This window comes from Diceros bicornis, chromosome 26 (assembly GCF_020826845.1).
Source record: "Diceros bicornis minor isolate mBicDic1 chromosome 26, mDicBic1.mat.cur, whole genome shotgun sequence".
NCBI classification, from domain to species: Eukaryota; Metazoa; Chordata; class Mammalia; order Perissodactyla; family Rhinocerotidae; genus Diceros; species Diceros bicornis.
In genome coordinates this window covers 29382083-29393917 of record NC_080765.1, presented here as the reverse complement: position 1 = coordinate 29393917, position 11835 = coordinate 29382083, and the positions used below count along the sequence as shown (strand labels likewise).

At 46.7% G+C, this 11835-nt stretch overlaps 1 protein-coding gene across 1 annotated transcript; it reads right to left on the bottom strand.

Moving 5' to 3' along the window:
- Positions 1-1662: 1662 nt before the first annotated feature.
- Positions 1663-5366, bottom strand: LOC131422550 (thyroid receptor-interacting protein 11-like). The gene has a single exon (XM_058569880.1). The coding sequence runs from the start codon at positions 5188-5190 to the stop codon at positions 1663-1665; it is 3528 nt and encodes a 1175-aa protein (XP_058425863.1). The 5' UTR covers positions 5191-5366.
- Between the last annotated feature and the right edge of the window lie 6469 nt (positions 5367-11835).

The following is an 11835-nucleotide window of genomic DNA, read 5'->3' as shown; positions in this document are numbered from 1 at the left end:
GAGGTGTCCAGCAGACAGTGAGATAAACCAGTGTGGAGTCAGGAGAAGGGTGATGTTAGACATAGGCATTCAGAAGTCATTAGCATCCAGGTGAGAGTCCAATCATGGGAGTGGATGAGCTTCCCTGAGACCACAGGGAGAGTGAGAAGATCCTCTTCCCTGAAGACAATGCCTTACAGAACATAACCCCTAAGAAGCGGTCAGAAGAAGAAGCCACAAAGGAGACTGACAAAGAAGGGTCTGAGGTTAGGAAGGGTGCCTGGGGAGAGTGGCATCCCAAAAAGAAAGAGGGCAGAGAGAATGTTTAAACACTGAACATGCGGGCAGAATTCATCAGACGCCAGAGAGATTTTAGGTAAATAAAGGAGTAAGGAGTGTGCATTTGAAAATTCTTATGACATTACGGACACATGATTTTGTGAATCTTTCAAGAAGAAGTCAGTGAGAGATGAGATGATGACGAGGAGTAGAGAATTTTTGCAGAAGTTTAGCCGTGAAAGGTAGAGAAAGGAGGGCGTCGTTGGAGGAGCAGAAAGGAGAGGAGTAGATGCTGGGAGAGACGCGGGAGTGCTCCTCTACTTAGGGAAAGAGACAGGCTGAAGAGAAAGCAGATGGAAAATTAACGGACTGAGGTCTTTGAAGAAGTCTGAATAGATAGTTTTCAGGGCAGAATGGAGCAATTCCCCTGGAAATGCAAAGCTGGATCCCTTTTCCTGTAGGACAAAAGGGAAAGAGTAGAGATGGATGGAGAGAAATAGAGGTATGGTGGAATCTAGGACGGGGGTGCGGGAAAAGGAGAGTTCTTGACTAGCTGGCCTCTGATCTCTTCAAGAGGGTATAAGGATGATCGATCATGCTTGTGGAAAGGGATGAAGACTTGGAGTGGCTCTTAAGGAAATGGACAAGGGGGTGGACCTCGGACCTTTGATAGGATTTGGTGTAGAAACTGCTTCAATGCCGATTCACTAGGCTATAGTTAAATCAATTGGGGTACATCCATACGACAAACTGCTGCTTTTAAAAAGAATAAGATGGAATTCATACACATTTGGAAAGATCTCTAAATGTAGTGACCCTTTTTTAAAAAGTCAGTCGGGGAGTAATAACCTCCCATATATACAAATATACGTATATGTCTAAAATGCTTGAGAGAATCCAGGTTCGCAATAGAGTGGTTTCCTAGGCAACAAAAGAGGAGTAGGACTGAGCCAGGAAAACTCAACATTCCTTTCCAACTTTTTATGCATCTTGCCCTTTGGCGCTGATCACCTTTCTTCTTATACAAGGAGCAGGCACTCGTGTATTTTATAATTTTTGAGCATTAACACCAGTTAATGTTCTAATTACCCAAGGTTCACCTAAAAAAAACACCTGCTCCTTGTAAAAAGTGAAAGTGCTACAAACAGGATTGGAAGTGTCCTTGGACCACAGCCTCCAGTCCCACCAAGGCCCACTCTCCCAAGAAGTAACCTCTGTTTTAAGTGGGGTGAAGACCTTAAAGGACACTTTTTTTTTTTTAAGTATGAAGACTATTTATATTAAACTTAAAGTGAAACTAAAAACAAATCTATGACTTTTCCTGGAAGGCCACTTTGTGATAAGGTCACACACAAAGTGACCTGGCTTTTCTAAAGTGCTGTCTCATCTCTGGCTTGGGATCATCTACCGCTTTGAAAGGTCTTTCAGAGCAACTGCCGCACTCTTGGCAGGTGACAGGAGCAAAGGTGTACATGTGGGCACAACATCAGTAACGGCGTTTAAAAGAAGATGCCCAGACCCCCCAGTCCCAGGGCCGGGTGGGTCAATAAGAGACACAGCTGTGGAGCAGGCAGTCACATCTGATTTTCTGGGTGTGGATCCGAGGGTGGTGTTAAGACGTGCTGGTACATTTTTTGCCAGTTTCTTCCTTTTGGGTGCATCTAGATGCTTCCTATCCTGAGCAGAGAGCTTTTGTGGTGGAAAAGCTACATGAGACTCGGTTTCTAGAAATTTAACAAAAAGTTCTGAAAAAGAACCATTGAGCTCAGATGGCTGATTTGGTGTCAGAAGTGTGCTGGGGACACTTCTTGATCCAAGCCACCCAGTCATCCATCTGGTAAGGCCGCCTTGCTCTTCCTGGATGAGCCGCTCCATTTCTTCCCTTTTCATTCCCAGAGTGCTTCCCATTAATCGTAACACTTCCTGACGTTCACGTTTGGGTGTTTGAAAATAGTCCAGGAAGAGCTTTCTCACTAGGACTTTGTCTACTTTTCCTTCCATGCTACTTACTAAGTTCATCCATTTCTTTTGCACCTCATCCAACATTTCCTGTTGGACCTCATTTTGCTTTTTAAATTCTCCAATTTGTTCCTCCTTCAGATCCAAGACGGCATTTGCTTTCTCCAGTCGTCCCTGCAACGTCATCAGTTTTCCTTCTAGATGGTCTGCCTTTTCCATCCATTCGGCTAGTGCCATCTTCAGGTTGGCTAGTGCTCGAGCATACTGCTTTTCTTGTTCCTGGGAGACAGAAAGCTGTAATGCGGTTTCATCTTTCTGCGTGGTGACAACATTCAGTTGTTCCTGCAATGACTCTACCTGTACCCTGGCTTGATGGCTTGCCTTTTGCATTGCATGGGAAGATAAAAGTAGCTTTTCCTCTAGTGTTGTGACTCTCTTTCTTAGTTGAGCCGCTCTGTCTTCCGCAACCAGCACTTCACGGAGATGAGCATCTTCTGACTCTAAAGCCTGGTTATGAGATCTCTCTACCTCCTGGCTTAAGCGTAATTCATTGTCACGTAAATGGTGAACCTCATTCTGTAGGGCACAGTTTTCCATTTGTTGCTGTTTCAGTGCCAACACGACTTCATCTCTCTCCTGCTGAAACAGAACTGTCTTTTCCTGCATGGATGTGACTGCATGTAAAAGCTGGTTTAACTCCCCAGCCTGGCTCTGCTCTTTTTCTTTCAGGAGTCGCTCCAAAGCAAGAGCCTTCTTCTTCACTGCAGCAGATTCGAACTCTTTCTCTCTCAGCATCATAGAAAGCCGCATATTTGTCTCTTGTAATGCCTGGTTTTCTGTTTCCTTTTCCCTGGACCTTTCTAGTATTTTTTCATTTTCTTGTTTTACTTTATGCAAATCCACTTCAAAATGTAATAGTCTCTCCTTTAGGTTTGTTACTGCCTGCCTCAAAAGTTCATTTTCCTTCACTTCAGTTGTGTAATTTTCACTCAAAGAAAGTAGTTCCTCACTTTTTGCGTTGACTAAGAGCTCTTTTTCCTGAAGGAAGTTTTGTAAAACATCTTGTTTCTCCCTGAGCTGCTGGATTTCAGAATCTGTTTCTTCGCGTTGTTTTCTGTCTAGTTCGGAGGTGGCAGCAATCGCAGCAGACAGTCTCTGATTCTCCTCCTGGAGGCTTCGAATGGTTGCCTCTTTTTCCTCCGTGGATCTCCTTAACTCTTCTATCTCTTCTGGAAGCTCTTTACAAGACTCACTCACTGCATCAGATCTAGCTGCCTTCAGAGAGTTGGCTGACTCTGAAGTGAGTGATGATGTGGTGGGAGGCTTTGGTGCAGTAAGGTCAAGTGGACCTAAAAGAACATCCTTGGCATTGCACAGCTGCTCTAGGCTGAGCTGCATTCGTGCTAATTTCTTTGCCAGATGGGTGACTTGGATTTCCTCCTCTTTATAATTTTGGATCCGGTCAGTAGAGGTCATCCGTAGTTGAGACTTATTATCACCGTCCATCAAGACCCGAGCCTGAAGCTGTGGAAGTTCTTTCTGGAGCTGGGCTGACTCTCGCTGCATGTTGCACACCGCGGTCATCACCTGCTGTGTCCAGCCTTCCATTAGGGAGACCTGCTGCTGTAACACATCACGTTCCTGCAGAAGCTCCTCCAACTGATTCACAGTAACCCCTCCAACCTCACCGCCAGTGCTGGATGTCTGCAAGATTGTCCATAAAGTCTGACATTTCTGATTCAAGGCAGCGATTTCCACGTCTTTCGCTCGAATGATGTGTGAGAGGTTCTGAACAGTTTCTCTAAACATATCCTGACCACTGCTTTCAAATCTTGTGGACCGTTTTGTATTTTCATCTTGCAGCTTCACGAGGTCTGCTTCTTTGGCAACCAGTATGTCCATCATTTTGTGATCCTCTCTTTTTAGGTTGCTGTTTTCCCTCACCTTCTCATTGAAAACAGCTAACATTTGTTCCCTTTCCAAAGCATAGGCTTGCAATTGCTGCTGAAGGTCGCCCACAGCCTGGATGTAGGGAGCTGAAGCTATTCTAGCGTGAAGACCCTGTATCTCCAACTCTTTTTGCTGGATAATCTGAGTTAGTTGACCAATCTCATCTTTGTAGGGCAGGTCAATCTGCTCCGTCAAAGGGACAGTCTTTTCAGTTCGAAGTTTCATCTCCCATTCCTGTTCTTTTCTTCCTTTTCCTAATCTTTCAGTTTCAGCTTTACATAAATCATGCTTTTCACTTCCGTTTTGCATACCAAGACTCTGACCTTTCGCCACTTGACAAATCTCCGAATGTTTTGTCTGCATGAGCTGGGTTTTTTCAGGCAAGTGGGTTTTGATGTGTTTTATCGTCTTTTGCAAATTCTTAATTTCCTCATCTTTGGCTGAAAAGAGCTGAGTGTGTTTCATATGCATTTGCTCACACTGGTATCTAAGTTCATCCATTTCCTGTTTCTGCTCTTGTAAACTTCGAAGGAGCTGTGTCTTCCTCTGGTTTTGCTCTTCACTCATCTTTTGATGATGTTTTACTTCCTCCTCCAGATGACCTTTTATCACCATCAGCTGAGAGACCTCAGATTCTAGTCGTGTCACCCTGCCCAGGGTTTTAGGGTCAACCACAGGTGCAGTTCCAGTCTGTCCTCTCAGTCGTTCCAGGGCTTCTATCAGATGACTGTTTTCTTCTCTCATGGAGGCAAGCCTTGTGTCTTTCTCCTCCACGGTCTGCTGCACAATTTCAGCTTTTCTCAAAGCTTGGGTTCTCAGTCTCTCCTCTGACGCTACAATTGCCTGAACGTCCTCCATCTCCGTCCTCCCAGAGTCCGGTGACTCTTCCGCCTTCTTCCTTCCCTTCCTCAGCACATCTTTGGTGAAGTTAGAGATGTGTCCAGTGAGGGAAGCCACACTGCCGCCCACTTGCCCCAGGGAATGGCCTAAGCCAGAGCCAAGGCCGCCAAACCAGGAGGCCATCGCCGCGGGTCGCAGAGCTGACCTGGTCCGCTCGGCGCAAAGCGTCCAGCCCAGTCGGCCAGTCCCGCCAAGTGTCGGGCACCGGCGCCTGCGCGAGGCGAAGAGTCCAAACACGCCGAGGGTTCCTAGGCAACGGGGCTCCGGGGTGGGGGTGGGGTGGGGGCGCCAACCGCCGGGGTGGGGGAGGGGCTGCCTGGAGCCCGGGGCCTGACCCGGGACCTCACCAATGGGCCTCCAGTCACCCTCCCCACCCACCCTGTCACCCGGGGCCTCCGCTCACCCCGATGACTTCCCACCGCGGGGTCGGGCCCCTTCTCCCGCTGCCCCAGTGACGTCCCCGGTGCCAGCGCCCCTCCTGCCACCTCGCGCCGGCGGCCATGACAGCCGCTCTCGAGGTGGCAGTCCCCACACGGCCTCCCCCGTGCGCGTGTCCGCGCTGTGAAGAGAGGACCCATTGCTCTCATGTCACCAAGTGGAGCACACGGTCCGTATTGTCCTGCAGCTGCCGGTTTTCCCCTTAAAATAATCTGAGGTAAAATTTACACGGTGACCGGCACCCATCTGAGGAGTTCTGTGTTTGGACAAATGTCTACACCCGCGCATAAGCGCGACCCTGATGAAGACACTGACCATTTCCATCATCCAGGCGGGTCCCGGGTCCTCTCCCCACAGCCTCGCCTCCTCCCCGAGCAGCCCTGCAGGGAGAGGGGTCCCCTGGATGAGTTTGGGGGCTCTTGTGATACGGGGTGTCACACCGTGGACACGCCGTGTGTCTGCCTTCGTCAACACGTGTTTGAATCTAGTCAGGGAAGTGAGTTTCACATCCGTGGAGGAAGCATTGATGAGGAAAGGACACCGGGGTCCTAGTGGCCCGCGAGGCCCGGGCCCGCTCAGCCCGAGGGGTCGTCCTCCTCGGGGACCGACGGGGGGCCGCGCCCTGGGCCTGGCTGCGCTGCCGCCCCGGCGGCCCGGCGGGCGGCGCTGGAGGGCACGCGGGAGGGCGGGGCCGCCGGCCTGGGGAGCCGCCGCCGCCTGGGCCGGGAGGCGGTGGAGGAGCCGCCGGGCGGGCCCGTCCGCCGCCGGGAAGCAGCGGTTCAGCCGCAGGAAGCCACGGGCCCAGCAGACCGCGGGCAGGCGAGTCTGAGATCCGGGTTTTATCGAAAATTCCTTAAAACGAATTTGGCCTTTCACGCCAATTAAACCACTCCCGAGACACAACACAATATATACGCGGCCTGATTTGTTCTGTGAGTCGCCAGTTGGCACTCGCTTGTCTAGAAGGACCTGCAGGTTAAGGGACCCTGTTACTCTTTTTTTTTTCCTGTACCTTCCCGTCACAGTACTACATTCTCGGTTCTTTGGATCTGTTCAAGAGCGCATCCTTTCCTTTACAGATCCGATAGTAATCACCATCCACGTTTCCGTAGTGGCTTAGTTTACCAAGTGCCGTATCAAACCACCGGGCAGGGTTCTCAGCTCCTGGCAATGATCATTTCTGTTTCATAAAGCAGGAAGAACGGCTTGCCCAGGTCACACAGATTAAGTGGCCCAGGCAGGACTTGAGTCCAGGGCTTCGGACTCTGGATCCCATGTGCATCCAGCTACAGAGACGGGGCTGTCTTTTCTCCAGGGAAGGATACTGTTTATGAAACGTCTTTGGTGCTTATTAAGCTGCTGGGCTAGGTGCTTTGCATGTATTCTCTCACCGCATTCTCACAGCGACCCTAAGAGGTGATGGTAGTTATTCCTGATTTAACGATGTGGAAGCCAGAACTCAGAGTGGTCATCAAGCTAGTAAATGGCGGAGCTGTGGATTCAAACCCTGTAAATCCATACTTCATGGCGGCACCTCCTATACGAGGAACCCTGTGTTTGAGTTATGAGTGATGTTTTCATCAAATCCTGGAGGTGAAGAGTTGGATGTTGCTGTAGTCCAGTGTCTCTGACCAGAGATGGTTTTGCCTCCCAGGGCACACTTGTCAATGTCTGGAGACGTTTTTGACTGTCATGATGTGGTTGGGGTGGTGGGTGCTAGTGCATTCTAGTAGATAGAAGCCAGGGATGCTGCTAAACATCCTAGAATGCACAGGACAGCCTCACGGCACAGAAGCATCTGGTCCCAAATGTCAAGAGCGCTGAGGTTGAGAAACCCTGGTCTAGACCTTCCAGGTTCTGGGTAGGTGAATTATCAAAACCAGAGATCCACACTGTTTGCCTACAGGGCAGGATGTGTTCTGTTTGGCCTATTCAGTATCTAGGTATGTACGTATGTATGTATTTTATTTTAATTGTTTTTACACTCATTAGCCCATATTTAAAATTTAGGAGTTTTCACATGAATACCTGGATTTCCAGCTTCTAAAATGTTGTAACCTGGCAATAACTGGCATTGCTTCCGGGTATACGTAGAAGTAGCTGAGCAGCAGCTGTCCCATCTGGGTGGGGCATCAGCCGTCTAATGCCCCCCAGTCCCTACCCGGCTTGTCTTACTCTTACCTTCCTTGCCGACCCCTCCCTGATCACAGAAATCTAACGACCTTCTCCAGGAGTGGAAGTCTCACTACCTCACGAGACAGTCCATTCCAATAGGGGCAGCCGTGCCCCGATGGACCAGTCTCGTCTCTCTCCCATGAGACAGCCCTTCCTCTATTTGACGTCACAAACCATCTCCTTACTTTCTCAGCAGTGACATTCTCCATCCCTCACCTACTCTGTTGTTTCCTTTTCCTCACACTCATTTCTTCTGCCTTTTCTAGGACCAGCTCTGAACAGGATTTCTGAGAAAGGGCAGGTAGCTGTGCTTTGCTTCAGTCTAAGCGGATTCCATCCCGCCTCTGCGTAGAGCAGGGATGGAAAGAAATCTGCTATCTTTGCAGCTTCTTCTGATCTGATCTTCTGTGGCTTTTTTATGTACTTGACATATTGTGATGTCCTGGAATATTAAACAGGGTATTTATAGGTGAGTGAAAATGAACCCTGAAAGGATGTGGTCATATAGCGTCCTTTTTGTATGTGAAGGCAGCGTGTGATTCTAACCTGGAATTACCTTTGTGGCTGCAGTTCCCAGTGTGGACATGGCCGACCCTTCAGGGAGTGGACATTCAGGTACAGACGCCTAGAATGAGTATGTGCATCACACACTTTTGTCAGACTACAGATGTTTTGCATATATCATTCTATTTCTGTTTCTCACAAGTCAGTAGATGCCATAGTGATTAATCAACTACAAATTCATTTAAAAATATTATTACACTTCTATCTGCTTTGTGCGTGCACGTGTGTGTGTGTGTGTCTGTGTGTATTTTCTTAATCATAGATATTAAAAATACTACAGCCGCCCAGTCCCTTGTCCAAAACTCTTGGGGTCAGATGAGTTTCAGAATTCAGAATTTTTCAGAGTTGTGAAGAGTAGTACTGTGCATATGCCATTATATAATATCTCCAGCAGGGTCTGGGCAGCAGCCCTTAATAAAACATTAGTATTTCTATAGCAAAATATAGGACTGTATTTCACGCTAAATGGAATACATAAGGATTGTAAATAGCTTCATGTTAGTTCACATCCAGTTCTGTTGCCTGATGAGTTACAAAAAACTTATGTTTTAGATTTGAAAAGAGTGGATAAGGGTTTGTGGACCTGTCTTACTTTTAGTAATGTTCCTGTAGAGAGAGCTTGTGAAATTTTTATGCTTTCAATCATGTTTCCTATACTCCAAAAAGTTGGAAATCACAGCTATATTCTGTAGCAGGGGTCACAGGTGCTCAAGTGCCGGGAGAGGTAAAATTAAGAGGTGAAGTGGGAGATTGGTTATAAAACAACAGGGAGTGCTGAGGACTGTGGTGAACCAGTGAGTCCCTGTCCATTAAAGGGGAAAGTTGTTCTCAGCTCTAGCCACTTGTTGCCATGGTGATTGGGGGTACAGTGTTGCCACATCTTCCCATTTTTAGTGATACTCCAGAATGCTGATTTCCGTGTGAAGTTCTTGTCATTTAAATGTTGTCAGCTAAAAGGAAAAAAATCCACTGGGTAGGCCAAAGAAAAGCCATTTGCAAGCTTGATCTGGCCTTGGGCTGCCTGCTTTGACCTCTGCTTTAGAGACTAATTCTTATGGTGTGAACAGCTGGACAGTAGTGCTTTGGTAATGAACTACTTCTTGAGATGGGGGGACATTTGCTTTATCATGATTCATTGTACTTTACAAATATATGTTTTTGAGTGTAAAATATTTCATAATAAAAAGAAAACATAAAAAAGTTGATAGAGATTTTATTTTAGAATTGCCTTATTTTCTAGCCAGTGGGAAGTTTTCTTTTCCATCTGTGAATTTGAAACTTTCAAGTTACTTATCTTGGAAAAGGGAATGAAAGCCCAAGTTAAAAGGGGAGCCTCTTTTTACAAAGTTTGAGTTCAGGGAGGTTAGGCTATAGTGTCCCTCCCTTTCCAGGGCCTTCGTGATCAGAAGTGACATTCCGTATCTGCCCTTGTATTGGACAGGGAAGCGGCCTTGGTCTGGTCTCTTCTCAGACCACACCCCTAGGTGACCTCAGCCCCGTAACACCACCTCGTGGCTGATGACTCCCCATTTCATGCCTCCAGCCCTGGCATCTCTTCATCCCTGCATTGACCTCTGTCTTGAACATCTCCTGTAAATGTCCTGCTAAAACTGACTCATGAACTTCATTCTCAAGTTGGCCTCCTTTCCCTGTATTCTCTAGTCTACAGGTCGGCTGACGTTGGCCCGCTGCCAGTTCTGTGAGAAAGGTTATTGGCGCCCAGCCCCGCACTGCAGCAGCAGAATGGAGTAGTGGTAACACTGACTGTGTGGCCACAGAGCCTACGCTGTGTACCGTCTGGCCCTTACTGAAGGAGTTGCCCACACCTGCCCTAGTGCACTGAATGCCACCACACCTACTGGGTCACCTGTCACCCCTCTCCTCCATGTTCTTTATATCCGGGCTCTCACTAGGATCTGGCAATTCTGCCTCCTTAGTGTCTTTTGATTTTGTGTCTGCCTCTCGATGGCCATTCCTCCAGTTACCTTAGTTCAAGCTCTCATTTCTGTTCACCTGGACTCGCTATTGTCTTCCAGCTGGCCTCTGCTGGCTTGAGCTGGCTTATCCCTTTTGAGGGATATGTAGGCCTCCACTTTGCTTTGACATGGCCAGTCACCATTTCAAGGATTATAGCCGTTCTTGTCTATATTATTTTTTTCTGATGAATTCTCTGGAGTTTAGAATCACTACATTTGTAGGAAATTAATCTTTATGTAGTCATAGGATTACCAAATTGCCTTCTGAAGTGATAGTGCTGTCGTGTAGTGTACCGTGCAGAAGTAACGTTGCACGCAATGCACGTCATTGTGCACGACGTGATGGATGTCATGTTTCACCATCACCTCAGTAGCACTGGACATTGTCTTTTATCAAATTTGCTACCTATTTTAATTTTTTTTCCACTAAGGTTGAAATGAACGTGTCCCTATATTTGTATTTCCTTATGTGAGTTTTCTGCATGTGTATTTGTTTATTTAATTGCCATGGAATTAATGTTCGGTTGTCAATTTCATTGTTCAATTACCAATTCAGTTGAACAATTATCTAATGAGAACTTGTCAAACGCCAGGGGCTGGGCTTAAAAATATACCGAATTCCTAGGGACTTGAGTGAGGAGATAGACATACAAACAGATAATTTGAATATTGCCAGTTGTACCTATTCTAGCAGATCTTAGGTGTTAGTAAGAAAATATTAATGCCATGTCTTAATTTATTCATGTATTTTTCTTTTGCTGAGGAAGATTTGTGCTGCGCTAACCTCTGTTGCCAATCTTCCTCTTTTTTTATTGATGTCGTAATAGTTTATAACATTGTGAAATTTTAGTTGTACATTATTGTTTGTCAGTCACCATATAAATGTGTCCCTTCACGCCTTGTGCCTACCCCCTAACCCCCTTCCCCCTGCTAACCACCAAACTGTTCTCTCTGTCCCTGTGTTAGTTTATCTTCCACATATGGGTGAAATCATGTGGTGTTTGTCTTTCTCTGTCTGGCTTATTTCGCTGAGGCTAATACCCTCCAGGTCCAACCACATTGTTGCAAATGGGATGATTTTGTCTTTTTTATGACTAAGTAGTATTCCATTATATATGTATACCACATCTTTATCCAATCATCAGTCGAGGGACACTTGGGTTGCTTCCACTTCTTGGCTATAGTGAATAGTGCTGCAATGAACATAAGGATGCATAAGCCTCTTTGGATTGTTGATTTCAAGTTCTTTGGATAAATACCCAGAAGTGGGTTAGCTGGATCATAAGGTATTTCTATTTTTAATTTTTTGAGGAATCTCCGTACTGTTTTCCACGGAGGCTGCACCAGTTTGCATTCCCACCAGCAGTGAATTAGGGTTCCCGTTTCCCCACAACCTCTCCAACATATGTTATTTTTTGTCTTGGTGATTATAGCCATTCTAACGAGTGTAAGGTGATATTTTAGTGTAGCTTTGATTTGCATTTCCCTGATGATTAGTGACGTTGAACATCTTTTCATGTGCCTATTGGCCATCTGTAATCTTCCTTGGAAAAATGTCTGCTCATATCCTCTGCCTATTTTTTGATCGGGTTGTTTGTTTTTTTGTTGTTCAGTT

Bases quoted from the DNA above. Each gene is read 5' to 3' on its own strand.
- LOC131422550 (XM_058569880.1), bottom strand. From the start codon at position 5,190: ATGGCCTCCTGGTTTGGCGGCCTTGGCTCTGGCTTAGGCCATTCCCTG.